We start from the raw sequence: 17,177 nt of genomic DNA, 5'->3' as shown, positions 1-17,177 counted from the left end.
TCACTAGGCACCCAATTCCCTAAGCAATAGTCTAATCTTCATCGTTCAGGCATGAGAGCAAATAGAAGTTGGACCTTTTCTCGCTCTTCTGCCTTGGAGGGATACACCATGAATTTTCATTAGTCATTGCATGTATTGTCGTGCCAGGCAGTACTAGAGAATCACCTAAAGCACGAACTTGGCCGCTTTAGGAACATTTCTCGACGTACGCAGTGGAACAGGCAAGGACGGCCATTGGATTCGAGTCCCGTCGGTACTCCAGATCCAAAGGTAGATTGCCTGACATCAGGGTAGGTAGGAAGGAGTACTCGGCCTTCTTTCTCCTCTCCTCTAAAGAATCAATTCCTTGATCCATTTCTACAGGGACGTCCTTCGTGTTCATCCACTTTCTGATATTCTGCACTCACAACTCGATCTACCGACAGCATCATTCTATAACTTTCACTAATAGTCAGGCCAACTCCCTCTCTTAGCTAGTTAGCATGTCTTCATACTAAGCAGTTAACCTTATATATACATACATATATATATAGAATCTTGGTACATTGGATAAATTTTTATTATGGCATCTCATGGCGTGGAGAGGTAGAGATCGAAGAGCAAGCAGGAGTCGGCGGTCGTGGAGAGGACGAGGGGCCCCGTTAGCGGCGGTATTACGTCACTGAATCGTTCAATCACAGAAGAAACCAACACAAGGCGCAGCTCTGCACCGGCAGCACGAGCGAAGCGCATTATATACTTTTCAACGCGCACGGAAGAGAGAGAGAGAGAGAGAGAGAGCTCAAATGATTCAACACCGCGTCGTCCATAGCCACGACGTCCCTCCTCTCAACCCGACAGAAATGGAAATGATTAAGGTGGTGAAGGGAGAGGTGGAGAAGTTGAAAATAAAATGTTCTTTGTTGTCTTCTTCTGAGAGGGTTTGAATATCATTATATCGACGAACGATTCCTCGAGAGAATACGTACAAGGAGAAGGGTCGTCTGAAGATATGCATATCCCCATCTCCCTGTCATTCTTTCTATTCTTTTCTCCTTCTCTTTCTTCAGTTTTCCTTTCTTTAATAATCCGTAACACCGAAACTCTTCTTCCCTAAAACCAAAAAACTAGCAGATCCTCAACGAACACAGAGAGAACAGGTGGTGATCAGATTCTATTTTTTTTCTTTTATTGTCTTCTCTTTCCTTCTTCTTTTTGTACAACAAAACCGTCGAATCCACTTTCCTCTTTCTACCAGAAAACTAGATTCTCAGAAACACAGAGAAAGAGAGAGAGGTGTTTCAGACACTGGACGAGTTACGACTATTTCTGGCTATCGCTGGAGCCCATAAGTCGGCACCATTGCTACTAGCGACGCGGAGGCTACACTCAACAGGCACCAAGCAGAGTCCCCGGCTTCTCAATTCGTTCCTGAGCTCCTCCCCTCCCTCTCTCCCGCCCTCCTGCCAACATTCGGAAAATCATATCACACACACATACACACGCACACAGAGAGAGAGAATACTCACCTGATGTTGAGTTGTGGGTGTTCGTTGCATATACGGCGAGCTCAATACCTTAATCAAAAAAAAAAAAAAAAAAAAGTTGAACTTAAAGTGTACGTTTTATAGCAAAGAACCGATCAGAAAGATGAAGCTTGATTAGAAAAAGATATGAATTTCTTCATGATGCTCCCATACAGAAGAAAGCAAACTTTTTCTATGAATTTTTATTAAAAAACGTTCCTCCAAATTTTTATTAGAAAACATTCACCGTCCCTGGGAAACATAAAATTTATGTTCCTTCCAAGTTCTCCTTCTCTTCTTTCACATTCTTAGCAATTATATGTTCACATGCACGAGAATAAAGAAAAAAGTTATGAATGTGACAACTTGTTCTCTGAAAAAGTTTTTCCCATATTAGATTTCAATTCCAAAACGTGATATAAAGCATGCACTGGTAGTACAGACCAAGAAAGAGAAGGAAGTTAATGGCCTGCACCTGAACTTGGTTATGAAGAAATTTGATGTAACCCATCGCCTCGTGAAGAACACTGGCCGTATCGGTCTGCAGAAAAGTAAACCATGAAACAGAAGAATTAAGAAGATGGGATGGCTCATCTTTTCCTCCAAAATTTTACCGCGGATAAAACGATTCCCACTCTATTTTACCTTCCCAAACGGCGAAACAAGCTGCTGCAACGCGGTAACTCTCTCACCCAGCTTCTCCTTCTTCACCTACCACCACCCAAAAAAGATGAACAAAACAGGAGAAAAGACATGAAAAGAAAAAGTCGCGAAAAGAATCTTCCCTCCAGATACCGACCTTCAAATGGCCACCGGACACCGTCTTGGCCTTCTTCGAACTCGCCGGACATTTACCATTCTCCGGCGAGCCGCAGGAAACAGAGCTCACCGTCCTTCTTCTGTGCTCCGCCGCCGGCTCTCCCGTTTCCGTCCTCTGCACAACCACAGCTGTTCAGTCTCTTCCTCTCTCGAAAAAAGAAAAGAAAAATGTCGCATCCAATATTACATACCACCAAAGACGCCGATGGACCATTGCTGCTCGAAGACGTCGTGGAGGACGAATCACTGCCGCTCATCCCCATTCTCTGAAACCCCACATCTTCACCGGCATTCCCGTAAATAAAATCATCCTCCTCCCCCATTATTTCCCCCATGTCGAGACCCTCATAACCCTCACCAGAAAACTCGAACCCGCTTCCGCCGGCACTTGCCATTTGGCGAAGAATATATTACACAAAGTAGATGGAACTAGAAGAAAGAGAGAAGGAGGGCCTCCCCAGCTAGTCGGAAAAACAGCTCCAGCGGTCTATCAGAAACTTCTATCTCAGAGAAGGCGAGAACTGATGGTTACAGGAGATGAACCAACATGCCCTGTCATTTGAGAAGGATGGGAGGTTGCTGAAAGTCTGGAACAGAGCGACAGAGAGAGTGAGAGGGCGAGAGGCCATTAAAGTATCCGGGCTCTGGTTGAAGGGAGTGAAAATTTCCTTTACAGCCCACTTCTTTGCCCATATATCCCTACAAGCCTCCAACTCGTCAAGCAGTAAGTGACATGCGGGAGTGTCAGTAAACGGAAAGTTAGCGATTGCAAGCAAGACCTGTCGTTTCTCTTCTATCACCAAAAACTTGAGTAGAAAGAGTTGTAAACTTTTCCTTTCCTATATTTCAAGTGGAAACTCCGACACTCCCACAGAAAATTCACAAGAAAATTTGTAACTTCTCATAAGCTCTTTTGCCTCAAGGGCACACTGCTTACAATCAAAAGGTTCCAAATTAATTATGCTCTTTGCTCAAATAAATAGACAGACGTGAATTCTTTCCTTCAACATCTGCGGCTCTTGAGTGCCACCAAGCTGACAAGAGATCACAAACTCGAATTTCAGAAAGAAGCGTTTTTGTTTTTTCGGAAGCTCGAAGTCAATGGGTCTGGAGTGAAACCAGGGATAATAATGAAAAAGCTCAGGAAGATACAAGGAAAATGGAGCAGTGCGATCGAACTAAAAGCCAATGTCAGGACTTTTCATGAAATTTCGTAAACATAGAAAAACAAGGGATGTAGGAGGAGAGAAGGAAGCTTCTTCTGCTGCTTCCTTCGTCTTGTTCCCCAGCTTTGGAATTTGGACCGACGCACCCCTTTCTCTCGTACCTTAAAAAATATATAAATAAAAAAGAGAAGAAAAAAACAGCGCCTGTGAACCCTTTGATTCCAAAACGAGCAATGCATTGTGCTATACATATATATATATATATAATCTTGTTACTATAGATCAAATATATGTTAGTACAGTTTCGAATTTAGATATCACGCTGAGACCCAATAAAGATCCAACCTGATTACATGTGGATGTTCAATCTCGTGCTTCTGAGGCTCAAAATATGAGTCAAGGAAGTGCAAGCCTTACTCAAGCAATCCTCTTTATATGTCAAAGTTAGGTTTGTTAGAATTGAGTCTCAATCCAAATCCAAATCCAAATTCAAGTAAAGAGGATCCATTACGTCAAATTTGGTAAAAACTGGATTGAAACCCAATTAGGACTGTTTACATATTAAAGTGGTGTCTGCGATCCAAATCCAAATCCAAGTTCAAGTAAAGAGGACCCGTTACGTCAGATTTGGTAAAAACTGGATTCAAACCCAATGGGGACTGCTTACATCTCAAAGTCGTGGCTGTCAGAGGAAGGGGCGGTTTGCAGCCTGATTATCTCCAATAAAATATTATCAACGTCGGAATCATTTGGCAATATGATATAAAGAATCAGGCGAACTCTGTCTTGAGGAACCGGAACGAACAGTTCAGTTTATATTTTTCAATTTCAAAAATATTTAAATAATTAATAGTTAAGTGGTAGAGAAATTTATGTAAAGATGAGACGGTGGTTTTATTTGTTCTTAATATTTTATGTAATAATCAGTTCAGAATCGATTCGGCAGGCACCATCTTGTAGACTTGACTTGTTTAATTTAGTGGTTTCTTTTTTTTTTTTTTTAGGGGTACAATATGTGACCGTAACTTCCGTCGGCTAAAATCAACAGCAGACGACGCAACCATTCTATAAACTATAAGTTAGAAAATGCGGCCGTTTTTAAAACAAAAAGTTGACTTTGTCCTTCTTTGACCATTTATCGGGAATGCAAGTTTGAATTAGGAATTTCAACGAAATGAGTTCCTTGTTCTTTAATATTCTGGGCAGGCGCCGCCCGTTAAATGAAATTTTCTTTCATTTGATGTCCAGATGTGCCTCTCATTTTTCATATATAGGGCTCATCGTCCACATAGTTTCTCAAATGCAGCGCGCCTACTACTCCTGTAAAACCATAAGGTATTATAACATGTTTCGAACAACTCGAACTCAAAAAATTTCATTGGATTTGCAGAGTTCTGTTGGAATATTTCGCCCCTGATTTCGTCCGCTCATTCAAACATGCTCAAGTGTTAAGATAGAGAAGCAACGGAAGTGATTGAATCCTACATACAACAAACATGGAACACGTCTTTGGAACTGTAAAGAAAAGCTTATGTGGTGCCGTTTACCATACTTATGACATGAAGCATCAGAAATTTTGCAGCTACCTGATTAGGGATTCCAAACTTCAGATTCACGCTGGTCTCAGACAAACTTAATCAAACCTTACTCAAACAGATTGACATCCGGGTTCCGCATCTGCATCTGAATACCTTAATCATATATTCATATATTTAGATGGGCCAAATGGGCAGGACTTTCTTCAAGGTTTTTGGATTCAAACCCAGATTTGGTTATGCAGATAACCCGAACCCATTGGCATTCCTCTCTCTCTCTCTCTCTCTCACGCACACACGCATCAACTAGAAGAGAAAAAGTTAGGAATGCATTGGGAGAAGCCATTTTCCTGGTTTATACTTTAGAAACATTTCATGTTTCAGAATACGAAAAAGTCACACATCCACATATTTGACGCGAGTGGCATTAAACAAATGGAGAACCAAATTTATTATAATAAATCGTATCGATGGAGAGAACAAAATGCAACTAGAAGAGAGCTCGCTTTTGGGGCTTATCAAAGAAGATATTCCTGCTTTGGATACGTTCTCCTTCCCGAAGCCTTTCCTACATCTTGCCAGGTGACAAGTTGCATAAAATACTAATATCCGTGGCCGAGCTTGGCATCGCAAGTCCCGTGCCTCCGTGGCCATCGTGTTCACACCTTCCACAGCCACTGTCCCCATCTACGCCGCTCCCAAGACCAAGAGCACGTCCGTTGGCCCTTGGGGCTTGTCAAAGGATGGAAGGACGCTGTGCCCAATCTGGTCTGTGTCGTGTCGCCACTCTTCCCTACATCTCTCCACACCACCATGCATGCATCGTCTCCCATCCGCAGGTCTTCCAAAATATATTTGGCCGAGCTAGAAATCTAAGCTTCACTATTCAAGACATAGTGAGAAAGAGAGCGGAAAAGATAACAATGCGGACCCTTTAAGCTAAGTTAGGGCTGAGACTATTATCTCCCCGACCTCGACACAGCTTTAGACCCCGAAGGCAAGGAGTACGTTCTAACCCTCTTTTAAGAGGTGGTAATCATCTTAAGGCAAGGGATAGGTTCTGACCCTCTTCTAGGGGTGGGATTACCACCCGCTCAATCAGATGATAGAGTTGCTACCCAACACCAGGAAGCTGGGTGTACCTCACCAGTGTCCTGAAAGATGAGAAGAAATTTCTAACGCTATTTTTAGCAGACTCAGTTTTCCCAATATCTTTCTAGACACCCAAAGGTTTCTAACAAAAAAGGATGTTGTTGGTGAGACAGTGTTTGAAAGAGAGAGGCCCGACAAAGTTGACAGTGCGGAACAGGTTGTCACTCAGGTTCTCACCCCACCAAGAAGCCCCCTTCAAACCACACATGCAAATGTGGGATCGTATGATCCTAGCTAGTCAACCCCGTACCACAGGCTTTCTGGAAAAGAGAGTTTTGATCAAAAATAGGCAGACATTGAATAGATGGACCAAGCAAGAGATTGCTAGTAGATTGGTTAGTTTTGCAATTGCAAGGGATACTTCTTTATCGTTTGATTCTTCAGTCTCCACTGACATTGTCTCGTTAAAGCATGATCAATTGTTTTCCTGTCTTCAAAAAGCTGCATTTCCTGACATCAAGACCAAGTTTACTTTCAAGTTTCACTTGACAGTGCGATCTGATCGTTTATATTCAACTTACGAGCTCAAGTTGTTACTGCGATTACTATCTTCTCCAAGTCAGTCTTTGAAGACGCGAGTAACTTTTGTGGCTACAAACAAACCCATACACAGGCACGTACGGAATCCTAACGTCGGTCATACATCCCCCCATATGTCCGCTTCTTGATTTCTTCAATATAATCTCCGCTTAAATGCACACAAGAATCCAAGAAATAATCCGTTGAAAGTTCTAAATGTTAAAATTTAAAGAAAAACATAAACCAAGCAAGCAAGATGAAGTCAAAACTTTGAGCAGTGGTGTAAAGATAGGCAGATTTTTTTTTTGGGGGTGGGGGGAAGGTGGTGGTGGTGGTGCGGAGGAAAGGGGAGAGAGAGAAGACAAAGAAGAAGAAAAACAAGAAGCTTCATGGAGACAACCAGAGGAAAACAAGCCATAGAAAAGGTCCAGAAGTCCTCACTAAAGAAACAAAAGGACACAAAGCAAAGGCTGACATTAGATCTTCCTATCATGAAACCAAATCAGTAAGTACATTCCCAATTCTAATAGATGAAACTAGCCCTTCTCATAATGCTGTTCATGGTAAAAGAAAAGTAAAGAACGGCATGAGGAAATTAAAAGGCGAAGTGGTTGAGGGAGAAAAGACAAGGAATTAAGAGGCAAATGGCTCATAGAAAAAACTTCACAGCTGCAAGCAGTGGACCAAGGAAAAATCCATGGCAGTCACTTGATACTTCTTTTAAAATAGATACACGTATGAATTCAGACACAAAGTCTCACGCTCAAGCTAGAAGAGAACTAGGATCATGCACACATAGAATCTATTAGCCATAATATGTAATAAATAATAATAATGACAATAGTACTAATAAATAACGACAATGTTATGCATCTAACCCCAAACACAAGGGTTTTGCATGTTGCAATTTGGGAAGAAAAAGAAGGTAGGTTAATTTCAGTACTTGTTAACTCTAAATCTTATAAAGAAATTGAAGCAAAATACAAGCTGAAGATCAATCTCAATCCCAGTTAAAACATGAGAATCCAAAGCCAGCTTCTATCAAGCTCATTTAGAATCATTTAATTTGTCATCTAATTGTTACTCTACAATCCCAGAATCATTGAGCCAAGAGAAAGATATAACAGATCAAGGTGCTATTGAGTAATAGCTGCTGCTTCCTCCCTCTATGAATCCAACATAAGGCCATGAATTCTAACTGTCAAAAGAAATAGTTTTAACCGTGTAGAGAACAAATTTCAAAATATGAATAAACAGAAAGCTTCTGCTTATGGCATGCTATCAAACATCAATGCAGTCGTAGAGCACTTTGTATCAGGGTGGCAAGTTCTCCCCCACCACCACCCCCCCCCCCCCCCCCCCTGACAAAAAAAAAGTGCAAAAAATGTTTCTAAGTCCAATGGTAGCACCCGCTGAAATCAAAGTAGTGAAATAACAAGAAGAACATGCAAGCCCCTTCCTCTCTCAACATTACTCCCTCAACCTTCTTTGAATGTCTCTCTCCTGTTGTCAAAATTCAAGGTCATCCTTATTGAATAGATTTTCAAATGTGCGCTCCTTTTAGTTTTAACCCATAAAAGATCAGTCCCTTAGGGTTATATATCACGTAAACATCAAATACACAGAAGTTTCTAGATTAATGAATAAGTTCAACACACATCTATATATATATATATATATATATATATATATATATATATATATATATATATAGAGAGAGAGAGAGAGAGAGAGAAGAAAAGTCAATGCTGCCGTGTGCCGGATAAGTTAAAATTTAAAAAAGACTATAAATCGTTGCTAAAGGCACTATAAAGTATATATATATATATATATATATATATATATATATATATATATATATATATCTGTCGGTCTGTTTTTATATTTTTTTCAGGTTATGACAATAGAGTTTTATTTTACTCTGTATCCATATCTGTCTATCTGTCTGTGTGTTTTTATATTTTTTAAGGTTATCGCAATAAAGTTTTATTTACCCTGTATCCATCCCATCAACAGCTAAATTTCTAGCTCTACAATGTCAATTAATTCACAAGCACACCACAGCCTGAATTGAAAATCAGACGTTGTGCATGATAGCGACAAGATGAAGCATTTAGAAAGTACAGGAATTTTCTTCTGAAGCACGACCAACACTAGTGAATCCATAAGAGCATAAAAACTCGCAATCTCAGGGTACTCAAGAATATCAATCTATGAAAATCAAATGTCAATTGCTGAAACGGTCTATCAATGATCGTCCTCACATAAACATAAAACAAGCACTTGAAAGCACGGTGGTATTATTTCGTGGAGTTAAAGTGACCATGAACTGAGATAACTTGTCCTGGCTGACATTAGATCGTTTGCTAGCAGCTTCTTCACCAAGCGACCTATGGAAGGAGAAACAATACAGATGCTAATGCAAAGGGCGTCCCATATATGCGGATTGGACCTTTTATAAAGTACTTTCCTTACTTTTCTAACGGAAATGGAACTTAAGTAGCATCAGCATTCTAGAATCTAGTCCATTAAAGCATTAGAATCTGGTCCTATGCCATGTAGTACCTTTTTCCACGCAAATAGACGAGAATGATCAGTGGCAACACGGTGCGTTGAATACAGAGTTGCATTCTGTTCACTCCCCACGCAAATTCGAGGGAACTCAATTGCAAGAAAAGGCGCAAGATAGATCTAAACAATGCATAGTGCAGCAAGAACAGATCAATCGAGAACTGATTGAACCATGCTAATTTTTTCCCAGAACAATCAAGACTTCTCTAATCATATTGAAACCATTGGATCTATAGCAAAAAGAACCTCAAAATAGTTTGCAATAGTGGCAGGACCTAATACTTCTTAACAGAAGACGAGATCTCGCCCTCCTTATTTTCTTTTTCTCACACATGAAAAGGAGAAGAAAGAAACCACGACGACCTCGTTTACAACACTGATTTACATAAACATCAAAATTAGGAAACCCTAAAGATCGAGGGGAGCCGCTCAATTTTCAGAAGATTCAGATAAAACCGGAGAAGGTTGAGAAGGATCCTCACTAGGAGCGGCGACGTCATCCGCCAGAGGTGAAGATTGCGGCTTTTCGCTGGAGGAGGCTCTGGACTTGACGGCGTCGAGCACGAGCCGGCTGATCTCCTTAGAGTAGACTTGGAGAGTTTCGATTCCCCGGGCGACGGGGTCGTCGGCGGTAGTGTCGGAGGCCTCAGCCGGAGGCATGTCAGAAGCGGCGAGGAAGGCCTTCTCCTCGATGACCCTAGCGGTGGAAGCGGCCTCCTCGGCGTCCATGACGCCGTAGCGCTTGGAGAGGACGGAGGGGGAGGAGAGGGTCTCGACGAGTCGCCGGATCACCGCGTCCCTCGTCTTCTGGTTCGGCGGCCATATGTTGAACGAAGGTAACGATGACGCCATTAACGACGGTTTCTCCTCCGCCACTGGCTGCTTCTCCTCCGCCATTGGATCTCTCTCTCTCCCTCTGTGATGTAATGCAAAGGGAAGGGAGCAAAATGAGGAAGAGAATTAATGGGTGCCAAGAGCGCAAGTGTGAGGTTTATTAGGAGCTTCGAACGTGCCATGCGCACGTGTGTTACTCCAATGGATTTGGATCACAAACCAGATCGCCTACCGAGGAACTGAAAACTTTATGTCATGATCACACCAGATGCGCAGAAACCTTTGCTTTGAAGACCACGGTTTCGTTTTCTCTTCAATTACCAATTTATGTTTTAACAAAAAATGTTTTTAGTTTGATTCTTATACATGCTATCTTTTTAAATTACAAACAATGATAATATGGTATTGTAGTTAACAAATGTACCACAGGTCTACCCAAGTCCTGAAACAATCTGGAGGACCCCCTTCGGCCCTTCTTCACCCGAAATGATACCGATGTAGATAGATACGTGTCTCTAGATCTTACATAGATTGATATCCAGATCCACTTTTGCAGTGCCATATCCAAACCAGAGCTAGCTCTTAAGCCACATAAGACGACATACACCAACTTGAACTTGGTCCACAAAAATGGTTTTATTTTTTTGGTTTTCTTTAAATTCTCAGAAGTTATCCACCAACAACAGATTTTTTTCACCTGCCCAAGAAGTTGGACATAGACCTATGAGTTTGATGTTGACAACTAAAAACTCTAAGAAATTGAGGTGTTTTTTTTTGGCATGATCTAATAAGAGCCTGCGTAGCATTAACGTTAATTACCCCGTACATCATAAAATATTAAAATAAAGCAAGAAACGTACGATATTTTCTGTTTTGTTTTGTTTTTGCCGCATAAAGCCATGATGCCAACTAATGGCTCGTATAACCCAAGATATCATGCTAAGCCCCTACCACATATGACCAACTTGATAAGCGAACTAGAACAACTCATATCCATAATAATTGTTCTTCAGTTGGATCAAGCCCAAAGAAAATGGATTCGGATTCACCAACCAATTCGATCTGTTGCCTTGCATACGAATAATCATGTTGGACTTAGTAACGCCTACATTTTATCCAAATCCAAATCTTACATCACTGTTGGTAGTATTGGAGTTGCTTTAGACTCTTTTTTTGTCCTCATACAATAAAAGAACAGCAAGCCCAAAGTCTCTTGTTCTTGGTCGAACTCAATATTCAAATCGACGACTCATATCGCTCCTTTGAAGCATAGCCCTGTGTCCTGAACAACTAACTTCTAAGTTCTATGGTCTTCCAGATGGTTTTAATGGTTGGAGCATTTGTAATGTCTCGTCATTCTCTCTTTTATGAAACATACCCATCTGCGCCAACCGGAACATCTCAAATCGACGCTACATGAAATCTACTGTGTAAACCAAAAGATGCCATCAGCAGCACGAAGCAGCGCAGATCTCAAGAACTTGAGGCCTGATTTGAGATCTTTTGCACTGTAAAGGGCAAGGAGAAGGAGGAGAACTTTGTCTCTCAGTGGGTAGTGGGGATTCATCCTTCCACTCACCCGAAGCACAGACATATATTCTAGAGGTGGAAGAGTTGCAGAGAGATGAATGAACTAGTAGTGCTCACCTATTCGAGTGTCAATGGTGCCCTGGTTTGGGATATCCAACTCAGGACTCAAGTGCTATTCAATAGGTTTGTATGTAAGATTACTTATGTTAGAGTTGCATTAGATAAACACCCTAAATCATGCATGCTCAGCTGTTAATTTGGTCCTTCTAGGGAAAATTAATCACACATCATAATTTAAGCATGAAGTTAATCGACATTTTTTGTTGGCAGTCTGCATAATCTCTCTTTGTCAAAAGACTTTCTCTTTTTTCCTATTTTTAATTTGGGTTTTTGCAAACAGCAATCCACCTCACTGGTTGAACTCTCGACTTTCATTAACTCGTCAACTGTTGTTTGCCGAGGAGCTACTACTTAAGGTCATCAATAAAGCACATACTTCCTTCTAATTGTCCATGTTGGCCGCAATTTCAACCGGGAACTAGAATTTCTAAGAAAGGCGATAATGGGTTTACAAAGTCTTTATACTTACTTTATTCATGTAATGCGTGTATTTATTTATAGATGTTTTGAATCTAAGATAGTTAAAATGACAAAACTTCTTTCCAGGCCACCCGTTTGCAACGCCAATTCCGGAGAACGCTGCTTGATGGGTAGGCCCCTACCTTTATTGCACAAAAATAAGTGAAGTATTTACTGCAAAAATGGAAGCCAAAAACAGGTTCTAGTTCAATACAGGTGTTTCAGTAAACGGATTCCATGAGTGACTGTTGAGATTCCAGTATCTGCAAAAATTCCTTTCCGGAATGACAGAAAGAAGATGCCTTTCTCCAGCTGCCGGCCATCCTTTACACCATTCGACTTTCTTTAGTGACCGCATTGCATTTCTGATATGGTGGAGGCATTCTAGTAGGAGCCACTGCGCTGTCTGCTCAGCCGGTAGGTCCGTCCATCCAGCTACACCTTGCAACCCCAATTCAGATTTGGTTGATGGCATTAATAACAACAGCAGACATGATGGCGATCATTGATCACCATAGCTGACGGTGGTGATGTTATCATGCAAGTTAACAGATGAAGTGACTCTTATCTACCAATTTTCTACAGCGGCCATTTCTTGGCGTTAATACAGTTTTCTCAATTTAAAAAAGCATCAGCTTACAGACAAAGGGCCCATAAGTAGAAAGCTTTGAGGATAAGAGGTGTTCGCCACTAGTCTCGTGTCTGGTACCAGGAAATAGGTAGGTTGCAGGTGATTATATCATTTATGATCAACAAGACGGATGCTGGCATGCTGCTTATATTGTTAAGGTGGGTCAGAAAAGTTTCGTTGTTTGGTTGCTGTCAACCTCTTGCAAGGGTACAGTCGGGTATATTCTCCGACTTGTTCCCCTCAATTCTAAAAGTAAAAGATGTATGATCACCAAGAAAATTTTGAAGTTCTTCGCCTTGAGTTTGATTGCCTTTAGTAGAAAAAGGCGAATCATATGAAGCAAAGATTATGAATGCAGTCAACACAGGAGTTTAACAAATGCAGGCCTACAAGTATACATGCAGCGTAGGAGACAATCTTATGCCCCCTATCATCTTCGGGCTTCTATGCCAGCTTTTATAACGCTTTCAGTCTTCAACTTACTAATAGCTTGAAGGGATGGCCAATAGCGCCTGCACCATTACCGTTTGGAATGGACTTTTTCGCCGTTTTCTAATATACACATTCACACTGTTGTTGAATCATTTTCTGTTGAAAGGTCGAGAACTGAAACCCATTGGTGATTCCAAGTTGTCTCCTGTAGAATCAGAGGCAGTTACATGACAGCTTTCGGAATTAGAAGATGGCAGGGGAACACATTATCTCTGAGCCTTCACAGCTTAGAAAAGGCTGTCGTTTTGATGATAACCTCTTCTTGAAACAAATTCGAGAGTTCTTTGTCGTGGAAGGGAGGAGACCTCCTCAACAGGGTCTTGAAGGGGAGATGTGGAGGCTTGCGCACAGAATTGCAACCTGGGTCTTGAGGGGATGTGGAGGCTTGCGCGGAGAACTGCAATCGTCTGGTCCGAGCCTTCTGCACAAGTAGCAGCGAAGTTGCTACACCGTTTTGAGTTTGCTGTTCATTTCGCATTCTTTGATTGATTCTTTCGTGTTTCAATAAAAGGAGGAGGCCTATCCTACTTCAATAAGAGGAGGTCTATCCTACGAAAAAGAGCAAACGTACAGTACGAGTAATCGAGAAGTTGAAGATGCGAAGGCATCGAATTCGTCCATATCAGTCATCTTTGCACGTGGAGGGAAAAGAAGTGATTACTGGTGTTGCTTTCAGCATTTTCATCATGAGCAGACGAGAGAAAAACTAAGATAAACTTCAAAGCTTCAATTATACCAATATGAAATTAGTTCATAAATATTTACAATCTTCAATTGACCTATGAATCCAGAACTAATCCCATCTTCCTTAAATGCAGACACAGACCAATCTTTTCTCATACAGGGAAGAGTTGGCAGCATCAGGAATTAAACTAGGTGCCCTGGTACACCTAAGCACTGACGCTGCTGCGGCGAGCATCAAAAGTCCAGAACGGTTTGGCTGGAGAACGCTTCATTGCCTTCACCCCAAACGGGCTGTCCTTGCTCTGCATCAAGTAGTCAAAAAAACTCAACAATCAATCACAAAATGAAGAACAGGTTAAAGCAAGAACATGACAACAACAAATATAAAACGAAATGATCCATAATTCGTGACCAGAGGATGATTACCGCGAGGCAGGTGCCAGCATCCACATTGCAGACAGGATAGTCTGATGGGCAGCAGCTGTAATGGTCCTCACAGCAAGTGGCTGATTCAAGAGGACAGCAACCCCAAGCGAAGCAGTACCTGCCATACTCGTATATGCAGCAGCAAGTGTTGCTCTCGGGACATGAATAGTAATTGTCACAAACAGTTGGAGGCTTCACGGGGGTTGGAGGTGAAGGACCAGGATTAGGTGGATTCTGTCCCTTTTTGATGGGGTAAGAAGCCTCCATGGCGATACCACACTTTCCAGTTAGAGTTCCGGGAACATTCCTCTGCATTCTGATGTACCCTTGCTCACCCCAACTGTCACCCCACGAGTTCTTCACAATCCAATAGTCCACGCCATTATCCGTTCCATATCCAACTGCGGTAACTCCATGATCCAGCTCTGTTCCACAAGTCCCAGTAAAGACGCCCTACCCAAACAGACAATAAGTCAGACCTGCTCTAGGTGTAAAATTGCTCGCAAAGGAAAACGGGAAAAAAAAAGCAGGATAGGAAACTCACAGATTCATAGAGTTGGAAAGCCCTGCCCCCTGCTTCAATCGCAACACTAACAGGCTGGTTAGCAACTGCTTTTCTCAGGGCCCTCTCGTCATTCTCAGGCACATCTTCGTAGTCATCAATGGTAACGACATGGGCATTTCTCTGCAATTCAAAACCCCCCGATCAATGAGAAAGAAAAAGGAACAGAGAAAAAGATGTTCTGGGTATAGCATGCATTACCCTGTATTGATCACAGGATCCGTCACGGGCCTTGTAGGGATAATCATCTTCAGTATCAATACCACCATTGTTTATGATAAACTGGAAGGCGTAATCCATAAGGCCTCCGTTGCAACCTTGGTTGTAGGAGGTATCGCAGTCCACCAACTCTTGCTCCGACAGAGAAACAAGATCATTGGTGACAATCTGATTTACACCTTCCACCGCAGCAATCGTAGAAAACGCCCAACAACTCCCTAAGAATAGGATCACCAAAAAGAGAACATGAGGCAACACCAAAAGAACATGAAACAACAGATAAAATGCTTTACTAGAACTTCAAGTAGCTCTCCACATATCAAACAAAGAAAAGCAAAAAAAATGTAACAAATCAAGTGCCAAATTAAGATCCTAGGAACAGTATCAAATTCAGATCCACCGACGACAACAGATAGAAGCCGAAGTAGTCTATTAAATCAAGCATTTCAGTAAATTAACGTAAAAAACTGAAATTACGTGTTGATTTAGAAAAATCAGGAACAATAAGGCTATCTACAATGATCACAAACAACTCTTTGAAACTTGAGTTGGCTTTGGCTATCATTTGTTTTGAGATCTAAGTACAACAAACATCTAAACCATCTTGTTGACTGCAAAATGGAAGGAACAAGAAGAAGGAGGAGATGATTACCGCAGCTGCCCTGATCCTTCACAGCCGTGACTGCACCCTTCTCCCTCCAATCAACTTCATCAGGGAGCTCTTCTCCTTCCTTGACGGCGTAACGCTTGCTCGCGGGCCTCGCGTTCCGTCTGCTCATGCTCATCCTGGTACCCAGATACATCTTCCTGTACTCCTCGTTAGTTAGATCCGCGAACCTATTGAGCCCCAACTTGTAGGAGTGATTCCCGGAGTTATGTTCATCGATAAAGAGCAGGTTGTCCTTGAAAGCGTTGAACCTCTTATCCTTCTCCACCAAATCGTTGTAGGCCTTGCCGTGCCTAGCCATCCACGACTCATAGATTCTCATAATATCCTGGTCGCTCCGGCCACTCGGGTGCCGCTCGTTGTAGCTCACGATCGACATGTCCATGGCCGCGGCGCAGGCCAGGGCCGATACGACACATACCAACATGAGAATCAACGCCTTGGACGCCATGTTGGCACACTATCTGATACACCAAAAAGGTATTTAAAAAAAAAAAAAACACACCCAAGAGATCATGTATGAGAAGAAAGAAAGGGTGCTCTTCGAAGACGATGAAAAGGGAAAATCCTAAACATTAAAAGCACAAACTAGTTATCACCTTCCTCTAGTTGGACAATAAGTAAGAAACTATGCAACACAAAGAAACCAAAGCCAAAAACAACAAGAAAGAGACAATTACCTGGATCGAAGGAACGATTTCTACGGCTTCACAGAGTCCTGCAGAACCAGCCCTACAATAAACGGAGAGAGGAGAAAAGGAAGACAAAGGGAAGACGCCTCTCTTCCCCTTCAACGCCCCAAAGAAATCCCCAACCAGACGAGGGCCTAAATTGCAGGCCCCCCTACCTCCTTATTTAAAGCCTGCACAGCTCCTCCACTAATAACAAAACCAAACCATTCATTGACCAGGGTTACATTTTTAACCTTACCTATATTCACGGGTCTCCTTTTCTAGGAATTTCTATTTCTCCTCTCCCCTTTCCGTTTACAAGAGTTACATTACTACCCTTCAATTCAATCTTTGGATTCTTACACTTTCACTGTTGTGGTTATATTTTCTTTAAAATTTGGTGAAATATAGATAATATTATAAATAAATCATAACCAAAAAAGTTCATTTTATCACATTAATGGTAGAAATAAGTAACAATTTGAAGCAATTTCGCATCAAATAATGCACCACTTGTTATGACATTATACGAATTAACATACCACCAAGTCGCCTTGAAAAGAAAAAAAAAATTCCTTGGTCCATACGACGACGAAAAAATACTAAAAAAAAAAA

General features: G+C 41.7%; 3 protein-coding genes across 3 annotated transcripts; all 3 read right to left on the bottom strand.

The window, feature by feature from the left end:
- Nucleotides 1–1,143: 1,143 nt before the first annotated feature.
- LOC116260972 (transcription factor bHLH113-like) lies at nucleotides 1,144–3,056 on the bottom strand. The gene is made up of 6 exons (XM_031639527.2): nucleotides 2,516–3,056; nucleotides 2,305–2,439; nucleotides 2,151–2,216; nucleotides 1,981–2,046; nucleotides 1,509–1,556; nucleotides 1,144–1,442 (listed from the first exon to the last, which is right to left on the bottom strand). The coding sequence occupies exons 1-6, from the start codon at nucleotides 2,717–2,719 to the stop codon at nucleotides 1,281–1,283; spliced, it is 681 nt and encodes a 226-aa protein (XP_031495387.1). The 5' UTR covers nucleotides 2,720–3,056; the 3' UTR covers nucleotides 1,144–1,280.
- Nucleotides 3,057–9,480: 6,424 nt separating this feature from the next.
- LOC116260394 (MFP1 attachment factor 1-like) lies at nucleotides 9,481–10,234 on the bottom strand. Its single transcript, XM_031638711.2, has one exon. It carries the CDS (start codon nucleotides 10,162–10,164, stop codon nucleotides 9,697–9,699), a length of 468 nt encoding a protein of 155 aa, XP_031494571.1. The 5' UTR covers nucleotides 10,165–10,234; the 3' UTR covers nucleotides 9,481–9,696.
- A 3,806-nt stretch (nucleotides 10,235–14,040) lies between these two features.
- LOC116260392 (cysteine proteinase RD21A-like) lies at nucleotides 14,041–16,732 on the bottom strand. The gene is made up of 6 exons (XM_031638710.2): nucleotides 16,572–16,732; nucleotides 15,877–16,355; nucleotides 15,207–15,442; nucleotides 14,988–15,128; nucleotides 14,444–14,896; nucleotides 14,041–14,319 (listed from the first exon to the last, which is right to left on the bottom strand). Exons 2-6 carry the CDS (start codon nucleotides 16,340–16,342, stop codon nucleotides 14,224–14,226), a joined length of 1,392 nt encoding a protein of 463 aa, XP_031494570.1. The 5' UTR covers nucleotides 16,343–16,355; nucleotides 16,572–16,732; the 3' UTR covers nucleotides 14,041–14,223.
- Between the last annotated feature and the right edge of the window lie 445 nt (nucleotides 16,733–17,177).

This window comes from Nymphaea colorata, chromosome 9 (genome assembly GCF_008831285.2).
Source record: "Nymphaea colorata isolate Beijing-Zhang1983 chromosome 9, ASM883128v2, whole genome shotgun sequence".
Classification (NCBI taxonomy): domain Eukaryota; kingdom Viridiplantae; phylum Streptophyta; class Magnoliopsida; order Nymphaeales; family Nymphaeaceae; genus Nymphaea; species Nymphaea colorata.
The sequence above is the reverse complement of the archived record's forward strand: the minus strand, read 5'-3'. Positions and strand labels throughout refer to the sequence as shown.

Coding starts and splice junctions, on each gene's coding strand:
- LOC116260972 (XM_031639527.2), bottom strand. CDS start 2,719: ATGGCAAGTGCCGGCGGAAGCGGGTTCGAGTTTTCTGGTGAGGGTTAT. Junction 2,047..2,150: donor TTGTTTCGCCGTTTGGGAAG/GTAAAATAGAGT, acceptor ACTTTTCTGCAG/ACCGATACGGCCAGTGTTCT. Junction 1,443..1,508: donor CACCCACAACTCAACATCAG/GTGAGTATTCTC, acceptor GAATGTTGGCAG/GAGGGCGGGAGAGAGGGAGG.
- LOC116260394 (XM_031638711.2), bottom strand. CDS start 10,164: ATGGCGGAGGAGAAGCAGCCAGTGGCGGAGGAGAAACCGTCGTTAATG.
- LOC116260392 (XM_031638710.2), bottom strand. CDS start 16,342: ATGGCGTCCAAGGCGTTGATTCTCATGTTGGTATGTGTCGTATCGGCC. Junction 15,443..15,876: donor GAAGGATCAGGGCAGCTGCG/GTAATCATCTCC, acceptor TCCTATTCTTAG/GGAGTTGTTGGGCGTTTTCT. Junction 14,320..14,443: donor ATGCTGGCACCTGCCTCGCG/GTAATCATCCTC, acceptor TACTTGATGCAG/AGCAAGGACAGCCCGTTTGG.